Consider the following 20,064-nt stretch of genomic DNA (forward strand, 5'->3'; position numbering starts at 1 on the left):
CTGGCCAGCTGCTCAAAGTTCACTCAGCAAGGCCAGAGACACTTTCAGGAAGAGGCTGGCCACCACTGTATATCATATCATCCCCACATTTGGGGGAAGAAAGCCAGGCTAACAGGAGGGTTTCTCGGCTTTTGTTTTCCCATCTGCAGAGTAAGGGTAGAGGAAAGGGCAGGAAGCTTCAGTTCTCCCACCTCAGCCTGCCTCAGTGTTCTGGGTAATCTTAACCCAGGACACTACCTAGAGCCATAATCTGGATTAGCCCCCACTCCTGGGTTCCTTTGACTTGTGGAAAGAAGTGGTGACAGTGTCACAGTGGCCTTATCTTGGGCAAGGTGACAGCGCCTAACTCACCGTGGGCCCTCAGAAGCTCACAGTACAGGGGGAGGAATCTGAGAGGGACCAGTGAGCTCTGCTGGAGACCCTGCAGCCACTCTCCCCCTCCCCACCAGGGCCCACACTCACATTGCGGAACTCTCGGAAGGGCACGAACTGCACAATGTCCCGGGCTGCCTCCTCGCCTGTATGTGAGCGCAGTCTACGGTTGTCCCCATCTAGAAACTCCATGGCTGCAAAGTCAGCATTGCCCACACCCACAATGATAATGGACATGGGCAGCTTGGAGGCCTGCACTACGGCGTGCCGTGTCTCCTCCATGTCACTGATGACCCCGTCAGTGATGATGAGGAGGATGAAGTACTGCTGTAAGGGAAGAGTGAGGCAAGTGATGAGTGTGAGAGCAGCCTCGCCCCTCCCCTCCCCTCCAAATCCTCAAGGCAAACTGCCCACACCTTGGACATCTTTGACTGGCCCGTTCTGAAGCTGGGCCCCGGGCTCTGCCAGTTACTGTGAGCACAGCTTTGGCCACTAAGACTTAATCTGCCGAGATTCTGTTTCATCACCTTTAAACTGAGAGTTACTAAGCTCAGAGCTGACGTGCCAGCCGCCTGACAAGCCCAGGCTTGCACAGCAACACAGTCTAGCCTACAGCCTCTACGGCTGGCCTACCTCCCCTGTCTTTGTGGGCAGGAATACTCGTTCACTGTTAGCTCCATACTTGGCATGGAAGGAGACACCTTCAGGGGCTAAGCTCAGGTCACGTGGTCCGTCACTTCTGAGGTGGATCCCGGTCATGGCTAGGCTGCAGGGCTGTCACACTTAGGGCAGGAGTAGGTAGGTAGTCAGTGGTCACCCTGCCTAGGAGGCAGCTTTGGTGTAGACTGGTATCAGGTCTCCGGCTTTCACTGACCCCCCTCATCAACAGAAGGTAGGAAGTTCATAGGCTGCAGATAGAGCCTAACACCACTGCCCTGTGTCTCCCTGTTACCCTCTATTTTTTTTTTTTTTTGGTTCTTTTTTTCGGAGCTGGGGACCGAACCCAGGGCCTTGTGCTTCCTAGGCAAGCGCTCTACCACTGAGCTAAATCCCCAACCCCCTGTTACCCTCTATTTATGACAAATGACACCAAACTTTCATTAGCAAGATGCGTTTCTTTAGGAATTATTTCAGGTAAAATGCATTGAATAATGAACATGAGCTGCCTAAGGATAAAGTGCACACCGGATGACTTGATGTGGAGAAGGGAGGTGACTGACAGGAAACAGTCAGGGCAATCCAGAGGTGGCCAGCCCTTTACTTTCACCCCAGGGCTGTCCTGACCTACTGTGGCCCTGTTCAGAAGAATCCAGTGTTCTGTCCTATCCACGAGATAAACACAGGAACCTTGTGCTGATTTACCATTGGGGGTGTCCGCCTTCTAATTCTGTCCTCTGACCACTAGTTGCCAAAGGGATAAGTCATGAAGCTAAGGGAAGGCCACCTTTGTGACCCTGGTGGGCCTGAAGCTACCTTCTCCACGGTCAAGACTGTGCAGCTTGTGGACAATACAAACCCAGCCTCCAGAATACCCCATCCTCTTCTGTTCCAAAGTACAAGGTCAGGTCAGGATATGGTGGGCTTGTGCAAACACTGGCTTCACCCTCCACACCCCAGCTCTAATGCTGTGCCTTTAAGAGACCAATCCCCTGGCTGGGGATACTTGTTGCCATGGAGATGGAGCCTGAACCCAGCGGTAGAGAGCTGCTGCTGGCAGCCCCTAGCCCTGGTTTTACCAATCCATCCAGACCCTTCCCTAGCCAGCTTTTATCCACATTAACTCCACCCACCCGGCAGTTCGGGGCAATATTCCTGGGACTTCGGCTGGCAGAGAGAAGGGCAGGAAGAAGCCTGACACTGAGGAAAGATTTAATTGGCTGCTCAGTCAAAGGTAGCGCTTGTCTGCAAGCTCCATTCAGCTCAGACATGTGCCCCCACCTCCCTGTGGTCGTCCTTCCTTGTTGTAGCCTGCTGCCTTCCTTCGGGGGGGGGGGGGGATGTGAATGCAGAAATACAGAGCCTGGGTCCCTGCAAGGCTGCAGGTGGAGCGGGAAGGACAAAGGGGTGCCTGAAAACAGAAGACCTTTAGCAGACAACCTAACTGCCAGTCTGGCTTAGAGGCCATCCGATGGCTCAGAGAGCTTTCACAACCTGCTAAGGTCCCGTAACAGGTAACTGGCAGGTTCTAGGTTCGTGCCCAAATCTGCCTGACTACAAAGTGCCATGCTGTCCTCTGCCACCCACTGCATGGGTGGCTGGTCGCTGTGAGCCTGGCAGGAAAAGCTCCCTTGTCACCCGTTAACCTGGAGTGAGTCTGAACGAACAGAATAGTGGTCTAGGCAAAGTCCAGAGCCCTAGCTATAGCCCTCACTCCTGGGTGCCACAGCCAGCTTGCTCAAAGCCATGGCCGTCAAAAACCAAAGCTTCGAAGATCCACCACTACACCCAGAGCCCCCAGAGCAAATCAGAAGGGCTGTGGAGGGCAAGAGCGGAGGGTGGAAAGGGACTCCGAAGCCCTGGTGTCCCTACTGTGCTGTCCCTCCGCACACACCTTCCCTACACCCTAGGTGCTCCTGACAGCCCAGCCCACATTGCAGGTCAGGGGCTTGGCTCTCCATCTAGGTCTCAGGAACCAAGTCCCAGCTTTTTCAAAGAGCAGAGCATCTCTTGCCAATTCCAGGCCTGCCTCACGGGGCTAGGACTGCACAGCTACACCTCCCACGGCACGAATGACTGGAAGAAACTGGCCTGACCCCATGGTTTAGGCAGCGTGGGGAAGCTGCACTCACCTCCGGGTAATTTCTGAAAAGCTGGCTGCTGAGGGCTGAGATGGGGCTTGCTACTTGTACTCCAGCAAGGCCACTTTCAGGTCATCAGGTCACTCAAACCTGCTTGTTACCCCACCCCTACCCCCACCTCCGGTGGCTTCCCACTACCTTCGGGAGGAAACCTAGAGTATCTGACAGCTCTCAAGGTCCTGTGGGAGATAGTGAGCTTTCTGAGTCTCGCCAACTCCGTCACAATCTCCTTACACACGACTCTATCAGTTATACCCACACACCAAGACCCACCCCCCACTCTTAAGAATCTCTCAAGTGTAAGCCTGGATATCCCCTTCTAAGCACCACCCCTTCCTTGTGCCCACTGTCGCTTAGGTGCCACCTGTGCAATCCTGGACTGTAACCATCACAGGCAGACATTCCTGCATCGGCCTCCCAGCTAACTCCCCTAAAAGCTGAACCTCACTCATCCAAGTGTCCTTGGGGCTGCCCAGAAAGGCTCAGAAAAGGCCCGAGGAAGAAATAATGAATGGAAGGTGCTAGAGACACCACCGCCTGCTCTCCGTGTCCTGTACGTGGGTGTGTGCTCTGTGTGCATACGTGAGGGGACGTGGAAGGCAAAGCCACATTACATCCCCCAACACCAAAACATGGCCAACCAGAAGCATTGGTTAATCCCCCAATTACTTCTATCGGCTGCGGGTCTCCCTGGGCACAGCGCTACCAGATGCTAGCCTGAGAGATGCCCGTGCCTGTCCCTACAACCGACCTGTCTTACGTGCCAGGCTCTAGACTGAACAGCGCACGCGCCCATTTGGGTGACTCTCTGCAGCACCCAGAGATGGGAATGCTGTTGTACAGGGGAGAAAAACCAAAATTCAGAGTGTTAAACTACCTGTTCTAGTAACACAACCAGGGAGTGGGGGAGATGGGGCTCGAACCAGGTCTTTCAGCTTGAGGTTGAGCCACCCCGCAGCTCCACTCGCCTCCTCTGGTGGAGAGGGTCAGGGTATGTGGTAGAAAAGTCTGTATCTACTCCTGGATCTCGGAGTGGAAGCGGTGGCCGAGACCCCAGGCTCTACTCTCACAGCTGAAGTCCAAGGCCTCGGAGGTAATAGCTTAGGCTGGGAAGCCAGAGGTGGCTTAGAGTTGCAAGTAAAACCAAATCTACCAGGGTTGATCCCAGAAGGGTCTCAAACAGTGTCTGGGCCCAGGTCTCAAGTCCTTTTGCTCAGAACGAAGGTGAGGTTCTCCTTACTGGTAAAGGGACGGGGGGTGGACAAGGCCGCTGCAAATCAGGAGTTCCCCAGTCATGAAGGCACTTGTTTCCAGACCCCACTTCCTGCCCAGTTGACCCCTGGCTGGCAGCAGGTACAGCATGAGACAGGGGCCTGGCACACTGCTAGAATGTGCTCATGTCCCTGCCCAGACGGTTTCTCCTGAGTGGGAAATCGGGCCTATTTTCAAGGATTCATGCAGCCAACAACTTTGCTGGCACTGAACTTGGTATTCTTTCAATGGGCAGTGAAGCTGAAGGCTGCCCTTTTACTCGGCCCTACCCAAGCTATCGAATCTCAGCAACCTCAGGAACCAGAGAACAACAAAACTATCCCTGCCGGGCCTCACGCACCAGAGTTTCTGTCCATTCTGTCCATCCCATTTTGCATCAACATGGGGGTCAGTGTTCCCACTGCACTGGAGGAAATGGGCTTAAAGGAAAGCAGGAACCTGAGTTCTCAGCTGCTTCAGTCAGGGGTCATTTACTTTACTGCACAGCACAGCCCCTTCCCGGCTGACCGTACCTCAGTATACTTCCTAATTTCCAGGGACACGGTGCCCTGAACTCCACTGTCTGTCCTCCAAGGCCTTTGGGGGTGGGTACAACAGGATTATCAAATGCTAACCTCCTCAGGCAGTCAGGCACGTTCCCTCATGACACAAGCTGGACACGCTGATCTTCTCTGGGCACACATAAAGAGATGTCAAGCACGTGACTACAGCAGGCTCCTTCTCTGCCGTCAAGACAATTAGGACAGACCTGGACCTTCCCAGCGCCAGCCCTAGGCCCTCTCCTTTCTCATTCCCTCCCCTTCCTTTTCTCTCTGCTGCTACTTCAGGGACATCAGCCTCTGCTTCCCCAGTGACAGGCACCTCCCTCCTCTGAACAAGCCCACAGTGGTCCCCTTATTCATGGTGCAGAGCCTTCCCTTTGGGATAGGCAGTGACATGGTCTCACTGACCTAACCCCATCTATTCATAGAGCACCGTGTTCCTGTCATCCACCAAGTACTGTGCCAGGCTAACAGTCTATAGTAAGCTGAGTACAGAAAGCCCTGGACCATGTGGCCAAGAGGCTGCTAACTTGTAACAGAGGCAAGAAGGGCACAGTCAGAATAGGGCCACAGAGATGGTCTTGCAGGGCCAGTGAGTCACCGTGCAGTCTGAGGAAAAGTCCAGGAGGAAGCCCTGGCACATAGCCCTGCTGGAAGTGCTGGGATGAACAGCACTGTAGATGCCCAGGCTGGTCACCTGCCACATCATAGACACCCCACACCACAGTCTTACTACAGAGCCCGAGGCCGGGCCTTTAGACCTAAGGCCCTGTAAGGCTTTAGACCAAAGTATTCCAAAGGGGGCCAGCTCCTAAGCCCACTGGGGTCAGACAGTGGCCAGCGCCCCCCCCCCAGAAGACTGGGGTCATAAGTCTCACTTCCTGCAAAGCACCAATGACACTTCTGTCTGGAGTAGGGCTCCAGGAAGCAAGGCTCATCACACTGGGCTTATCCTGCCTCCTCAGAACCTGATAGACAGCACCCTATAGAGGCTTGCACCTCACTTGGACAGGAAAGGGAACGAGGGGAAGTCAAATATCTCCCTCTCTAGCCCCACACTGGTAGGAAGATAAGCACACACCCCACTCTGATTTCCCTCCTGTTGGGCAGAGCGCTACCCACTGCTGGTTTCATCCCAGCACGCACACACCCTTGCTGCCTACTTACCGTCGCTGTCTGCTGCTCTGTGGCCTGGGCTGCAAACCGGGCCACGTGGTTGACGATAGGGGAGAAGTTTGTGGGGCCATAGAAGCGAATGTGGGGCAGACAGGCTGAGTACGCCTGGGCGATGCCATCCACGCCTGCAGAAGACATCCTGGGTCAGCAGAACACTCTGCCCCATCCTGCTGCTGACAAAGCATCTACTTCATGTTCTCCCAGAATGCCCCACCATTGCTAGTGAGGATGGTGGGGCTTGCACAGCTCCTTCCATACCAGGTGCACTGGAAATACCTGCTGTCATGACCAGCCAACGCTCTACAACCTTATGCTCCTGGCCAGACGGCTCCTGGGCTTGGGCTGACGTGGACCAATCTGAATTTAGACACGTCCTGGAGGATCTGTGCTAAACCAGAGCCCACGGAGCACAGGATCTCACTTATGGCCAGGAGATGTCCTCTGTGCCCAAATCATGACAGCCCTGCAGTGACATGAGAGACTTCCTTCTCTGTGGAGTTCATCCTGGCCCAGCCTCAGGAGCCCTCAGAAGGGAACGGATGTCCTTCTCGTTCCCTTCAGCATCCTCTCTCCTCCTCTCAGCTTCTGAAATGTCTTGAGGTACAGAAGGGGTGGGTCCTGCAGTCACTTCCCTCCTCTTTCTTGCCCCTCCCTGCCAGGCCGCTGTTTATCTTTGGCCATCAAGGCTCTTCTGAGAGGGGCAAACAGGGAACGAGAGCAGCTGTGTAATGCTGCCTTCCTGGTCTACACAGCGTTTCTGCCACCTGTTCCCCTAATTCTCATCTATGTCCTCATTCACCCAGGAAAATGAGCTAAGCAGGTACCACACCTCCGTGGGGCAGGTAAAGGCTCAGAGAGGTGCAGTCACTTCTACAAGGCTTCACAGCCAGGAACAGGCAGCGGTTAACATTGGGCCCAGGACTGTATGACTCCACACTCCACAGTCCTCACCTGTCCCTCTAAATAAGCATGACAGGAATGGAATAGAAAGGATGGGAACTGGAATCCCATCCCCCACCCTCCCTCTGCCTGCTGTTCTCCAGGCTGGGACCACACTCACCTGAGCAGAAAGGATTAGTGGGGTTGAAGTTGATAGCGAACTCATGGGACACCTAGAAATCAGAAGGCAAGCTGAGAGGCAGCATCCTGCCCCACCCCAAAGCCAGCCCCCTCTGAGGTGTCACTCTCACTTCACCACATCTAGGGTTATTGATCCCACTTCTGCCTCCCTAACTTCACAACAAATGGAGACCTTATAAGCCAGTCCACTGTCCTCTGGGAGTAGGGGGTGCATCCATACCTTCCTTGCCAAGAGATCTCCTAAATGGAACAGAGATGGCCCAGGGACAGTGGGGCTCTAGAACACTAGGAATGCCCCTGTTTCCCTCTCTGCGTCCTGGGAGCCACTTGCCTGGGCCTTGAAGGCTTTCCCAATCTTAGCACCAGGCAAGGTGCTAGACCGAAGTCTACCTCACACCCCTCAGCTTACTGGGATTGGCTAATTACCACTCACTGCTAGCCTAGGGATCAGACCATAGGATGGGGCTGAGTGGGTCACATGCAAGCTGTGTGCATCCCCAAGGGCCTGGCATCCCTGCCATGAGTCCTAGCTCCTAGTCTGGGGCTGGAGAGAGGGCTTAGTGATAAAGAGCATACACTGCTCTTGCAGAAGACTTGGGTCTCGTTCCCAGCATCTACATCTGGTAGCTCACAATTACCTGTAACTCCAGCTGCAGACGAACTAATGCCTCTGGCCTCTGGCAGCACCTGCAGTCTCATATCCTCTCTCTTCTCTCTCTCCTCTCTCCTCTCTCTCTCCTCTCTCCCTCTCCTCTCTCTCTTTCTCCCTCCCTCCCCCCCTTCCTTCTCTCTCCCTCCCTCCCCCTCCTTTTCTCCCTTCCCCCCACATAATTAAAAATAAATATATATACTTTTTAAAAAGCTGCTGAGTTACTAGGTTTGATCCCAAATACAAGTGACCCTTTCACAAACAAGGACTTTATACCCACTGTATGCCAGACCCTAGCACAACAGGAGAGAACCGAGTGCTCCTCACAGAGAGAACAAGTAAATCACTGGGAGCTGTGAGGACAGAGCCAGGGCAGGGCAAAGAGCCAATGAACCAGGGGGAAGTCAACTGTCTGGGTGCTGGCCACATACAAAGGCCCTGAGGTGGAAAGGAAGAGAGGAAGTCAGGCTCACGGGACAGGGCTAAGGTAGCAGAATGACCGAAAAAAGGGCTGGGAGGGCCAGGCCTGGTATACTCTGGCAGTGCAGGAGAGGGGACAGAACATCTATGCTTGTCTAGCCTCATTACAGCATGCTGCTTTAACACCACTGGGTGCTTAGCCTGGCCAAGCCCCAGCACCCCCAGAGTTGCCCTGTGACATTTCCATGGCTTTTGCTCAAGAAAGCATCTCATTCAGCTGAGTTCTTTGGAAGCTGGCTGGTGTCCTAGCAACAAGCTCTTGCTGGGCCTGGCCACTGGCTCACCCTGCCCGCCTCCCTGTGGCATCTGTGTTTGCCCAGAGGCCCAGTCTGGGTCCCACAGCATCCTACCTCACACTGTGCAGGGCCAGGATATCCATTGGTCATGTGTCAGACCCAGGGCTATTCTGATGCTTAAGATGAGCACTGAAATAAGCTAAGAGGATGTGAGGCCATGCTAATTCCAGAAGTGTGCGGCGCAACAGGGTTGGACCAGAGTGGGGACTGGCTGAATGGGACATGCCATCCCCACTGACTCCTCCTCTAGGAAGCAACAAATTTGGACCTGACCCTAGAGTCTGTCTGCCCTCCTGGAGCCCAGGCCCCTAGGGTGAAGGTGACCTCAGGCAAGTCACATTTCAGTCCTGAGCCTTGACTGTTTCATCTGTAAAATGAGATGGTGTTCTATGGCTCTGGCCACAGAAACTCCCCAACTCTGTGGCCTGCGTTCTCATTGGCTTCCCAGGCGAGGGCACCCAGGATTTCCTCCTGACATAGGGGATGTCCTTACCTGCCCTCCATTAACGTCACTCTGTGGACATCTATGGTTCCTTTCCCCTCCCCTGTTTCCTTCCCAGCATCTGAAACCTACCTGCCCCTAGCCCTCCTCCTGTCCAGTATTTTGTCTCTGTTGTCTACCCCATGTCGAAACAGGTCTCCCATTGCACCCATCCACTGGAGTCAGGGAGGCTGAGCAGCTCTTCTCCCTCCCCTGTGACTTAGAACACTGGGCACTCTATCCTCCCTGAACCTCCTTTGCCGGCCTTCTCCACAGTGAAAGGGGAACTATGGCTAACCTCTGCAGCTTGTGGTAAGACTGTAATGAAGCTGGCAATCAGGTGGAGGTTTGCGCAAAGCACCCAGGAGCCAGCGAGCTCTCTTCTCCTGATCTCCACACTGTGACTGCTCCCTGATCCACTCTCCTGCACCACCGCCCCCACTCAGTCCTGCATCCCTGGCCATCTCTGGGTGCCTCACCTCTCCATCTCATCCTGAGGTGGACCCTGGCCCTGTAGCAGGGGTCTGCCCCTGTGCTCTGAGTCCCAGACCGTCCTCTGCTTGTCTCCTGGTCTCACTCACGGAGGTACAGGAGTAAGACAGAACCCTGGAGCTCCCCCAACCTCTGATTCTGTCCCAGCCCCAATCCCACCTAAACCAAAGGAGGTAGAGTCTGTTATACTCACCTTCCAGTCCGGGGGTAACTGGGCCCCAAACCCCAGAGCAGGAAACATCTTATCACTGAAAAAGAACATGTGAAATATTTGAGTACCATCAACCCCCAACACACACACACACACACACACACACACACACACACACATACACACACACCACACACATACACACGCACACACACACATACACACGCACACACACACACATACACACACCACATACACACACATACACACACACACACCACATACACACACATACACACACACACCACACACACACATACCACATACACACACATACACACACACCACACACACACATACACACACATACACACATACACACACACCACACACACACATACACACACATACACACACACACCACATACACACACATACACACACATACACACATACACACACACCACACACACACACACACATACACACACACATACACACGCACACACACACATACACACACCACATACACACACATACACACACATACACACATACACACACACCACACACACACACCACACACATACACACGCACACACACACACATACACACACCACATACACACACATACACACACACACCACACACACACACACCACATACACACACATACACACACACACCACACACACACACATACACACACATACACACATACACACACACCACACACACACACACACACACACACACACATACACACACACACACAGAGCTCACGCCGCACTCTCCCATCTTATGCACTCCCCAGGGACAGAGGGCAAAAATTCACCCCTCTAGAATTATTCCCCACTAAACTCAAGTCTAAGCCCAGTTCTGGGTGGCAACTGACCATAGCTGGATACATCTGTACCTAGGGCAGACACTTGCTTGATTTTGACCAGTAGGCCTGGAAGCGCCCTACAGATCAGCAGTTTTCAACCTGTGGGCTTTGACCCCTTTGGCAAACATCTATCTCCAAGGACATCTACATTATAATTCATAATAGTAGTAAAATTAGTTATGAAGGAACGAAAATATCTTTTTATGGCTGGGGGGTCATTTGATACAGCTGAGGAACTCTATTAAAGGGGCAAAGCATCAGGAAGGCTGAGAACCACTGCTGTAGGTCCTTCTCAAACCAAGACCCTGGTCATTAAGTCACAGTGAAATGAAATGGGACTAGTTCCAGGCTCCAAACTTCCTGATCACACTTGGGGAAAAAACACTCCTAAAATCTTTTTTTTTTTTTTTTTTTTTTTTTGTTCTTTTTTTCGGAGCTGGGGACCGAACCCAGGGCCTCGCGCTTCCTAGGTAAGCGCTCTACCACTGAGCTAAATCCCCAGCTCCACACTCCTAAAATCTTAACCAGGACCTGCCTTCATCACAGCCCCGGAGCCTAGGTTCCTCTTTTTCCTGTTCCTCATGTCCACCCCCAACCCTGGCCTCTTTGTTCCTCAAACATACAGGATACTTTATCTCAACCTCAACCATCATATTCCATTTGAAATAGCCTTCCCCAAATCTGCTTTCCCTAACAAACGTATAGTCATCCTCCAAGGTCCAAACAAAATGGCTACTTCTTTCCGTGGGCCACTGATGGGTCCCTGAGACCCCATGATGCCTCTTTAATGCTCCCTTGACTTCGACCTCATATGTAAACAGGTATCTCCAAATCCCAGTGATTTCTTCTAGAAGAACAATGTCTTATTTGTTAACTCATACAACATTTATATCAGAGACTCTGGCCACTGTGGAAGACAAGCCACCAGGGTCCAGGACAGAGCAGGGTGACCAGTTGAAGGGGATGGGCAGGAGACAGTGTCTCCAACATGGCGTCCTGAGCTCACTGGGGTTTTGCTGAACCTGAACTCCAGTGAAGGGCTAGGGTGCCCTGGTGGATATCGGGGTCTTCTGCCTGACTATGAAGCCTTCCTTGCTCTGCATGCTGTGGGTCTCTTAATGCCTGGAAGCACGACCATCCCTGAGGCCCTTGATCCCCTGAAACTGGGCCATGAAGGCTCTGTCCTCGTCTGTGTATATTCAGATACATTCTTTTTTTTTTTTCTTTCTATTTTTTGGAGCTGAGGACCAAACCCAGGGCCTTGCGCTTTCTAGGTAAGCGCTCTACCACTGAGCTAAATCCCCAACCCCCTTCAGATACATTCTTAACAAAACAAAACAGGGCCTCACTACATAGCCCTAAGCTCACTTTGTAGAACAATTTGGCCTTGAACTCACAGAGATCTGCCTGCCTCTGCTTCCCAAGTGCTGACCAGACACATTATTAAGTCTCACCCCAGCCTGTCTCCCTAGCTGTGAGAGCAGAGGCCGAATTGTAGCCACCAACTTTCATCTCCATCCTAACTCCCTTTCTCACTGGACGGTTGGATGTTTGGTAGGTACATCATGTGTAGAAAGATTCCAGTTTGAACTGGAGCTTGGCAGGTAAGACTACAGAGTCGGTTGGTAATCTCTCCCATGGGGAACGGAAGGGGCAATAACTGAACGCCACTCGCTCACCATCCCGAGGTTTGCAGATCCCTGGGACCCTTCTAGCTCGACAAAGCTGAGCTTCCCTCTGTGAAGGGACACCAGCTGACCTTCAGAGTCACCTCCATGTGTACCTGTCATAGTCCTGAATGATCTGTCCCACTGCCCAGATGGCTGACAAATATTCATTGGTGCCCATGGGGTTGATATAATGGAGAGAAGAAGGGTCGAGGGGATTCCCGTTGGAGGCTGTGAAGTCTATTCCAACCTGCAGAAGGAGAAAAGCGACCAAGCAGTGTGGTCACGGACCCCGGCACAGCCTCGGGGGAATAGGAGGGTCTAGTGGACACATTTCCCAGGGTCTACTCATTTCCCAGGCTGGACAGCCAAGATAATGACTGAAACAAAATACAGAGTGTCCAAGTTCAAGACACTTCGGTCTAGGGGAGGGGCAAAGGCAGATGGGAGGAAAATTCCTAAGATGCTTTCCAGACAAGACAATGAATGCCGGGTGTGGAAAGCCCCAGGGGAGGGTCTCTGAAAAGGTGGCCCTCGGGGGGACAAAGAAGTGCCAGGAACAGAGGCATGGCTACAGTGAACGGAAGGAGAGCAAGTGGAGAACTGAACCCTCATGGCCAGTGGGAGGAACTGACCTTTCTTCTCTGTAGAGTGGGAGGCCCTGTGTAGCCCTGCTCAGGTCCCAGCCAATCCTGACTCAGCCACCCACCAGGACAAACTCCCTATGCCCTTGCCTCTGAGGCCAGTTCCACCCCTTGCCCCAAGGAAGTTTTTGCTAGGGTTTAGCACAAGTCCCTGCTGCTGTGGCAGAGGCCTGAGCCCTGGGGGAAGACCCTGGACAGGCTGGTGATGGGGAGGGGCCTTACGGTGAACATGAGCTGGCAGCCTCCCAGAATATAATCCAGGAATGAGTAGTTTCGGTGTATCTGGAAGAAACGGTGAGTCAGTGGGTCCTTACTGGGGCTATGAATGTCCCTGTAGGAGCTGGCGCTCCCCGGGAGGAAGCCAAGGGGGTCTGATCTTAGCACAACAGACTCCAAAACTCTCAGGCAGAAGCCATGAGTGGATGAGGAACACGGAGCATGAGGGCCACTCTAGGCAAGGACCAGCTTCACAGAGCTGGTCACCCTCGTCAATTAGTCATCCAATGGATGACGGTCGGGTCTTCATCTGGGCAGCCACCTCCCTGAACCCTCACTGCCTCCCTTGCTAAGACAGAGTGAAGGCGCCCATCCAAGGCCTCCAGAGCAGGTTTACAAAGCTGGGAGGCAGCATGGCTGCCATCAAGGCCTCAGTCTCCTCTCAGCAAAGTATGTTGGTCTTTCCGAATCAGTGACATTATGGATTCCTCCCAGATAAATGTAATCAAAGCAAATTTTTAAAGGGGTAATCCCTCTCCGAGGCCTGTCATCCCTGTACTTGGGAAGATGACAAGTTCATGGCCAGCACAGGCAGATAGATCATCTTAAAATTCTGGCCAGACCGAACCAGGTAGTGGTGTCACATGCCTTTAATCCCAGCACTTGGGAGGCAGAGACAGGCAGATCTCTGAGTTTTCAAGGGCAGCCTAGTCTACAGAGCGAGTTCCAGGACAGCCAGGGCTACACAAGAGAAACCTGTCAACAATAACAACGAAAGAAATCAGGCCAGACTGGAAAAAAAGACAACACTGTGGCCTGGCCACAGTGTTCTGAGCCTTGGTGGCAGTTTCATTTCTGCAGGGAAGCCATAGCTGCCTTGTTCCTCACTGATGTCAGAAGCCAGGGTGCTCAGTCCCATGGCCTCTGCCCCAAGTGCCCAGTGTACAGTGTAAGCCTGCAGGGCAGAGGGAAGTTGTTCTCTAAGTTCCCCGCCTAGAAAATCACCTGGGAAATCATCTCACTGTAATCCTCCCGCACAGGGAGGAGATTGGAGACTGCTGGTACACACTCTTCTTAAGACACCCATTCTACAGACAAGGAGACTGAGGCCTCTGTGCAGTCCCCAGGAGCACCCTCTGCTCACCTTGCATGATCTCAGAATAATGATGCCCGAGTTCTTGTAGCTTTTCTTCTTCCTCTGCTTCTTGGGATTGATGCACTCCATCTCCAGCTGATGCCATGGCAAGGAAGAGAGGCTCAGCTGGGGTGTCTTAAGATGCCATCCTCCCAGGACCCCAGAGTCCCCTCCACAGCCTAGACCCAGGGGTAGATGCCTCCTCCAGAGGGGTCCCCTAGGTGGCCACCTTGAGACCACTTTCCAGGTGCCCAGGCTCTGACTTCATCCATACCCCGAACACCCGATAAACAGAAGGAAAAACTGAGGCTCAGGGAGGATCATCTTGCTCAAGGTCATGCAAGCAGGAGAGGTGTGATTGAGTGCCTGTCTGCTTGGTCCAAAGTCCTGGATTTCTTTATAGTCACTGCTGAGACCCCGGGGTAATGGCACATATGTTTATCTTACCGGGACACCATCCCGAGCCTCGCTCATCTGCAACACAGAGGTCTGGAACTCGCCGATGAAGTCATGACCTCCATTATTGTCATAGTCGTAGCACATAACCTGGGACAGGTTCAGCATGGTCACCCCACAGCTGTCCCCAGAAGGTGCTCTCAGCCTGTTAGCACTTGAATACACTTCATGTCTGTTGTGTAAGGCATTCCCTCCCATGGTCTGATCTGTCTCACCTTGGGGCTGCCTCTGGCAGGACGCCTTCCATGACTGCTAGGAAAGCAAAATGAAGCCACCCAAGGGTGGAGGCCATGCTGGTTACTATCCACTGGCCATCCATTCCTCCTCTGGCCAGGCCAGGCCCCACTGTAATCCTACCCAGCAATCCTTGTAGGGAGGTGAGGATCCTGTATGAGTCCTGAGGGTCAGGCCTCGAATTCAGGCCTCAAATCTAGGGCTTCCTCCTCAAATCTAGGAAGCTCTAGGCTTCCTCTTACAAGGCTCTTCTCAGCAAGAGGAGCTTCAAACAGGTATACCAGGAGCCTCACTGGGGTGGACTAGGAGGTGGGACAAGCTGGGTGGGGAACACAGCCTTTGAATCACTAACCTGGATGGGCTTCTCCAGGTCACCATCACACAAGGATACCAACGGTACAGTGAATGGTTTCCATACAGGATCCAGGGTGTACTTAATCACCTGAGGGGCAAGGAGGAGCAGTGTGCTCACAGATCCATTAGAGAAGAGTCACCCCGCCCCCGGGGGAAGCTTGATTGACCAGAGTCATGGGAACCCAAGGCCCCTTTTACCTACCTCAGTCCTGTGGACCAACATCCACTTGCCGTCATCTCCCGGCTTATAAAACTCAAGGAACGGGTCTGATTTCCCAAAGAGGTCCTGGGGGGAGGCACGACGTGTGTGAGAGGGCCTGGCTCTCCCAGATTCAGGGGAGCTGGAGTGTAGCCCAGCCACATCCCTGATTCACGGTTAGTGGGAGGTACTGTGCAACAAGTCCGTCCCTTCTTTTCCCCTAAGCCTCCTCAAGGTTCAGCCAGAGGCCTGGTGTTTCCAACTGAGAAACGAGGAAAGCCCCATAGCAAGGCAAGGTTCCTGTGCTCTAGAGACCCCGAGCCTTGGGTACAGCAGCAGCAGCAGCAGCAGCAGCAGCAGCAGCAGCAGCAGCGGCAGCAGGCAGCTCCAAGAACACCATGCCTTTAGTAAGCCCAGGTCCAAGGGCTTTTGAACGAGACCACAAGCCTAAAAGTGCGATCCAGGCCAATGGTATGGCTTGGCAGGTAAGGGTCTTTGCCATCAAGGCCTAGGACTTGAACCTGCCCTTCCAGAACCCACGTGGTGGGAGGAAGAGAGCTGACTATGGAAGCCGTTCTCCAATGATCTCCCACAGCATTGTGGACGCCTACAAACATCATGAATGAATTAAACTATGACGCCAGTCACCAGAGGGCACGGTGGCCTCTAGAAATTCATTTTGTGTACATTAAAAAAAAAGGCATCTAAAGAGATTACACGGAAGTGAAGGGGACAGATAGAGTCAAGTAAGGACGTATGGGACCACACATGCGTGGGTGACCACAGGCAACTGGAGGGCACTGCCACTGTTTCCAGGAGAGGGTTGTAGAAGGACAACCTTAGAATGTGGGAAGGACACGGTGACACTGTAGAGGGTCCCAGGTGGAGAGAAGAGAGGGTCCCAGTCTCAATGGGCCTGAGACTGGAGGATGCCTGGCTTAACCTGGGCACCGGGTATGGTGACTCCCATGCTCAACACTTGAAAATGAGAAAATTGATAAAGCTGAGGAGAGCAAGAGGGTGAGCTAACCAGGAGGCCAAAGGGGGATGGGAGGAGGACTCTAGAGGATCACAGCAGAGCCCTGGGAGAGAAGGGGGCCACAAGAGGGTTTCCTTTCACAATCTGCCTCCCTCTAAGTGGCAGGGCACTCTCCCTACAAGAGTAGGAGAAGGTCTGACTTGAGTGGTTCAGTGCTTAGCCTGACCCCTATGGGAAATGAAAATGGTGGAGTCAAAGAGGCCAGGCCCCAGGGCCCTGGGCCGGGGAAACACTGTTGTTCATGGAAGCCCTCCCTCCCTGCCTGGCTTACCTTCTTATCCAGCTTCCGGCCGGCCAGGCTCAGTGTGATGACCCGGTTGTCTGACAGCTCTTGGGCTGCGATCTGAAAGGTTGTAGCTGTGAGAGAAGGGGTGGGGATGGGGGAGGGGGTCTGCTCCTTCCCTTCCCCACCCTTCCAGGGCCAAATCCTCCAGGGCTAGGTGCAGGGTGAAAGAGAAAGGGAGTGCCGTGAGAACCAAGAACAGCCTGTTGACTTCTAAACCTCTGTTTCCATTCTCTGGGAGATGGGATCATGATCAGACCGGTGGTGAGGAATCAGAAAGTGAGTCCAGTGGCTCAGGAGAGGGGATGTAGGACACAGGGGGAGGTGACATGGGGGTTAGGCAGGGGTGGCAGTCATGAGCCAAAGGAAGAGGTTCTGCACCAGGGCGTATAGGCTTCCTCAAACTCTCTCTCCAACCTGAGAGTTCTTAACTGCCAAGAAGCCAGGTGCACACAGCTGAGTGAACTGAAGTCCAGGGAAGGACGGGGGCCTCCCACTAGTCATCCGTCATGCCTTCCCCATAACCACGGCCCTCAGACCTCAACACAACTGCCAAAAGCCCGCAGGGGCCTCTCCCCACAGATGGACTCAGGGCCCTGCCTCTAAGATGGGCTTAACCTGAGGAGACTGGCCAGCCTTCTGTCACCCGTACAACAGGCCAAGGCCCTAGACTCATTTCTCTCTCCTTCTTCTTCACCTAGACGACAGGATGTGCCTACTGTCCCTTGTCCCAGAAGAAGGAACCTGAGCTTAGAGTAGGACTACTGACATTCCTGGGGTTGCCCTGCCGGCATCAGTCTAAGGGTAAGGAGGCTGCCCTGAGAGTTGACCGTGAACTCTGACGGAGGTGGGGTGCTGCTAGGAGGTATCTGCTAGGCTGCAGCAACAGCCCGGGGAATCATCTCGGCTATTTGAGGCGTGCTATAGACTTGGCTTCCCAGAACTTGGGGCATGAGGAGAAAGGGTAGAATTTGGAGGCAGGGAAGCAAAGCAGGTCCTCGTAGCTTGAAGGAGAGACCACAAGGCAGTGGGGAGCCATGGAAGAAGGCGAGAGTGCACAGAAGTATGAGGAGCCCTCAGCAGCGCATCCCAGGTTCTACGGGCAATCTTTTTGCTCAATTTCTCTCATCTACGAGATGGGGTTTGCCCTGCCTTCTAGGCCTCCGAGGACCAAATTGCCTATCCACAGGAAGAACCTGCACTTCGCTGGATTCACTGCAAGGTGCAGGGGGAACCATTACAGTTGGCGGAATCATTGTGCCAAGACATCCCATGGTATGCATCGTGTGCTTGAGAACTGCTCTCCAGGGGAGAAGCTGCAGGGGCTAGTATTGGTGGGGAGGGGGATGTGTGGGGGCTCTGAACACCCCTCCCCACAATGATAAGGAGGCCCCTGACCCCGTGCTGCATCGTGCAGGGCCTTCCGACAGTCCCCCAGCCAGACAGCCCCCCAGTACATCATCTGTAGAGCCAGGAGCCCGTTGCTAAGAGACCTGTTGCTAAGTTGTAAGTTGGGCCTTTTTACTCCCAACAAAGCTGGTGATTATCTGCTGGAGAAGCAGTCCATTGATGGGGGGAGGGTGGGAGAGACAGGAAAGGGATGTGAAAGGCTGGGGGGGGGGGGATCTGGTACCGTGATTAAGCCCTTCCCTGCAGGCTTGTCATTCATCAGCAGCAGAGGCCTAGTGATCTTCTTGCTGGAGACAATCTGGAGTGGGAGAGACAGAGAACAGTGCTCAGGGAGGCAGCAGGGGCTCTTGGGGATAGGTCAACAACAGGGCTGTGGTGACAGCACCATGAATCACACTGTCCCCACTTTTCTGTGGTAGCAGGTAGCCGGCACTGGGTTTGGTTGTCCCTTCAGTGGGAGCGTTCTGTCTGGTGCCAAACTCACTGGGCTACGACACCTCTGGGACCTGTTGGCTCCTGGGCGGGGGGGGGGGGGGGGTGTCTGTGTGGCAGATGGGGAGCCCCAGGAGGATCAGCTAGGGAAAGTAGGGGATAGGAAATCATGACTGATGCCCGCCTGACCCCAAGAGCAGAGGTTGTCTATGAGGCTCCTGTGTACCCCTCTCTACTTGGGAGCCCCAGGCTCACCGTGCCAAGGCTGCAGGAGAACTGGCCCAGGAAGTCATGCTCATCCAACTGTGCACTGGACTTGTCCTGGTCAAACAGAGCGAACTTGAGCTTCTGCACCTCCTCGAAGTGGTAGTCCAGCACAAACTTCTTAGAGAAGGCCGGGTTGAGGTTGTTGATGGCTGTTTCTGTTCTGTCGAACTGGTAGAGGGACACGGTCATGGGGGGAGGTGGGGAGAGTTGTGGTGGCCAGGTTCCCTCGATGGGTAGCTGCTGGCAATCTTCCTACCACCTCACTACCTCCGTGTACCTCCCACCAGCTCTCACATCCCATGAGCCTCGGTTCACAGGTAAGAACACTGAAGATCAGAAATGTTAGGTCAGAGGGAGGCGGGCGCAAGATTGGAGCCCAGTTCTGACTCTATAAACCCTCCCCATTCCCAGGGACTAGAGTAGGAGCTCAGACCACATCCGAGACTGGGATGTGACAGAGGACAAATCCTCTCTCCATCTGGGCCTACTTTTACCTCTGTAAAATGAAAGCCTGTGACTGTGTGGCTTTCCTATTTTTTTTACTTAAGAAAACCCTTTTCTCAAAATTGCACTGTATGCACTGCTAAGAGGAAACAGAGAGGAGGCAGAGCCGGGTAAAGTCAAGGGCCTGGGTAGTGGAGGCGACGGTATCTTGTATAGAATTCTGGACCTGTCCAGTCTAGCATGCCCACCTGCTTTGGGCACCAAAGCCTGGGTGGGGACAGGGCTGGGTATTGTGGGTTCATGGAACCACCTCACACATAGCAGAACCCTGAGTGACAAGCTATTTTGAGAACTGGGCTGGGTTGGTTTTTCCTTCCACCCGGGCTTCCAAGGGCAGGAGGAACAGCGGGATCGGAAGAGGTCTTGACCTGGATTATTTTTAGCCTATATGCACAATCCGGGGGTAGCAGAGATGGGGGGCGTGTCATAAATCGGGGAGATATCACTCCCTGAGGAGCATGGTTCTGGAGACATAGCAGAGGGGATTGAACGGTAACTACAGGCCTGGTCTGTCCCTGGACTTCTGGGTTGGTTTACTGTCTCATCTC

General features: G+C 53.5%; 1 protein-coding gene and 1 long non-coding RNA gene across 4 annotated transcripts in view; one reads left to right on the forward strand and one right to left on the reverse strand.

Annotated features, from left to right (window-relative positions):
* Positions 1-20,064, reverse strand: part of Cpne2 (copine 2) — a 37,635-nt gene that overhangs the window by 1,184 nt on the left and 16,387 nt on the right. The window contains 13 exon segments of one of the 2 annotated variants that reach the window (NM_001256466.2): positions 463-699; positions 6,152-6,285; positions 7,221-7,272; positions 9,832-9,886; positions 12,460-12,593; positions 13,210-13,269; positions 14,348-14,434; positions 14,786-14,884; positions 15,381-15,470; positions 15,585-15,668; positions 16,892-16,963; positions 18,537-18,611; positions 19,001-19,180. In NM_001256466.2, coding sequence (NP_001243395.1) covers positions 463-699; positions 6,152-6,285; positions 7,221-7,272; positions 9,832-9,886; positions 12,460-12,593; positions 13,210-13,269; positions 14,348-14,434; positions 14,786-14,884; positions 15,381-15,470; positions 15,585-15,668; positions 16,892-16,963; positions 18,537-18,611; positions 19,001-19,180 — 1,359 coding nt within the window. 2 annotated transcript variants of the gene reach the window in all.
* On the forward strand, positions 13,128-17,707 carry LOC134483687 (uncharacterized). 2 transcript variants are annotated; one of them, XR_015643746.1, is made up of 3 exons: positions 13,128-13,281; positions 15,807-16,066; positions 17,605-17,707. It is a non-coding gene; the product is annotated as an uncharacterized LOC134483687 (long non-coding RNA). The 2 variants fall into 2 exon arrangements; XR_015643745.1 differs by lacking the exon at positions 17,605-17,707 and having other exon boundaries at positions 13,130-13,281; positions 15,807-16,238.

This window comes from Rattus norvegicus, chromosome 19 (assembly GCF_021556685.1).
Source record: "Rattus norvegicus strain SHRSP/BbbUtx chromosome 19, alternate assembly SHRSP_T2T, whole genome shotgun sequence".
NCBI classification, from domain to species: Eukaryota; Metazoa; Chordata; class Mammalia; order Rodentia; family Muridae; genus Rattus; species Rattus norvegicus.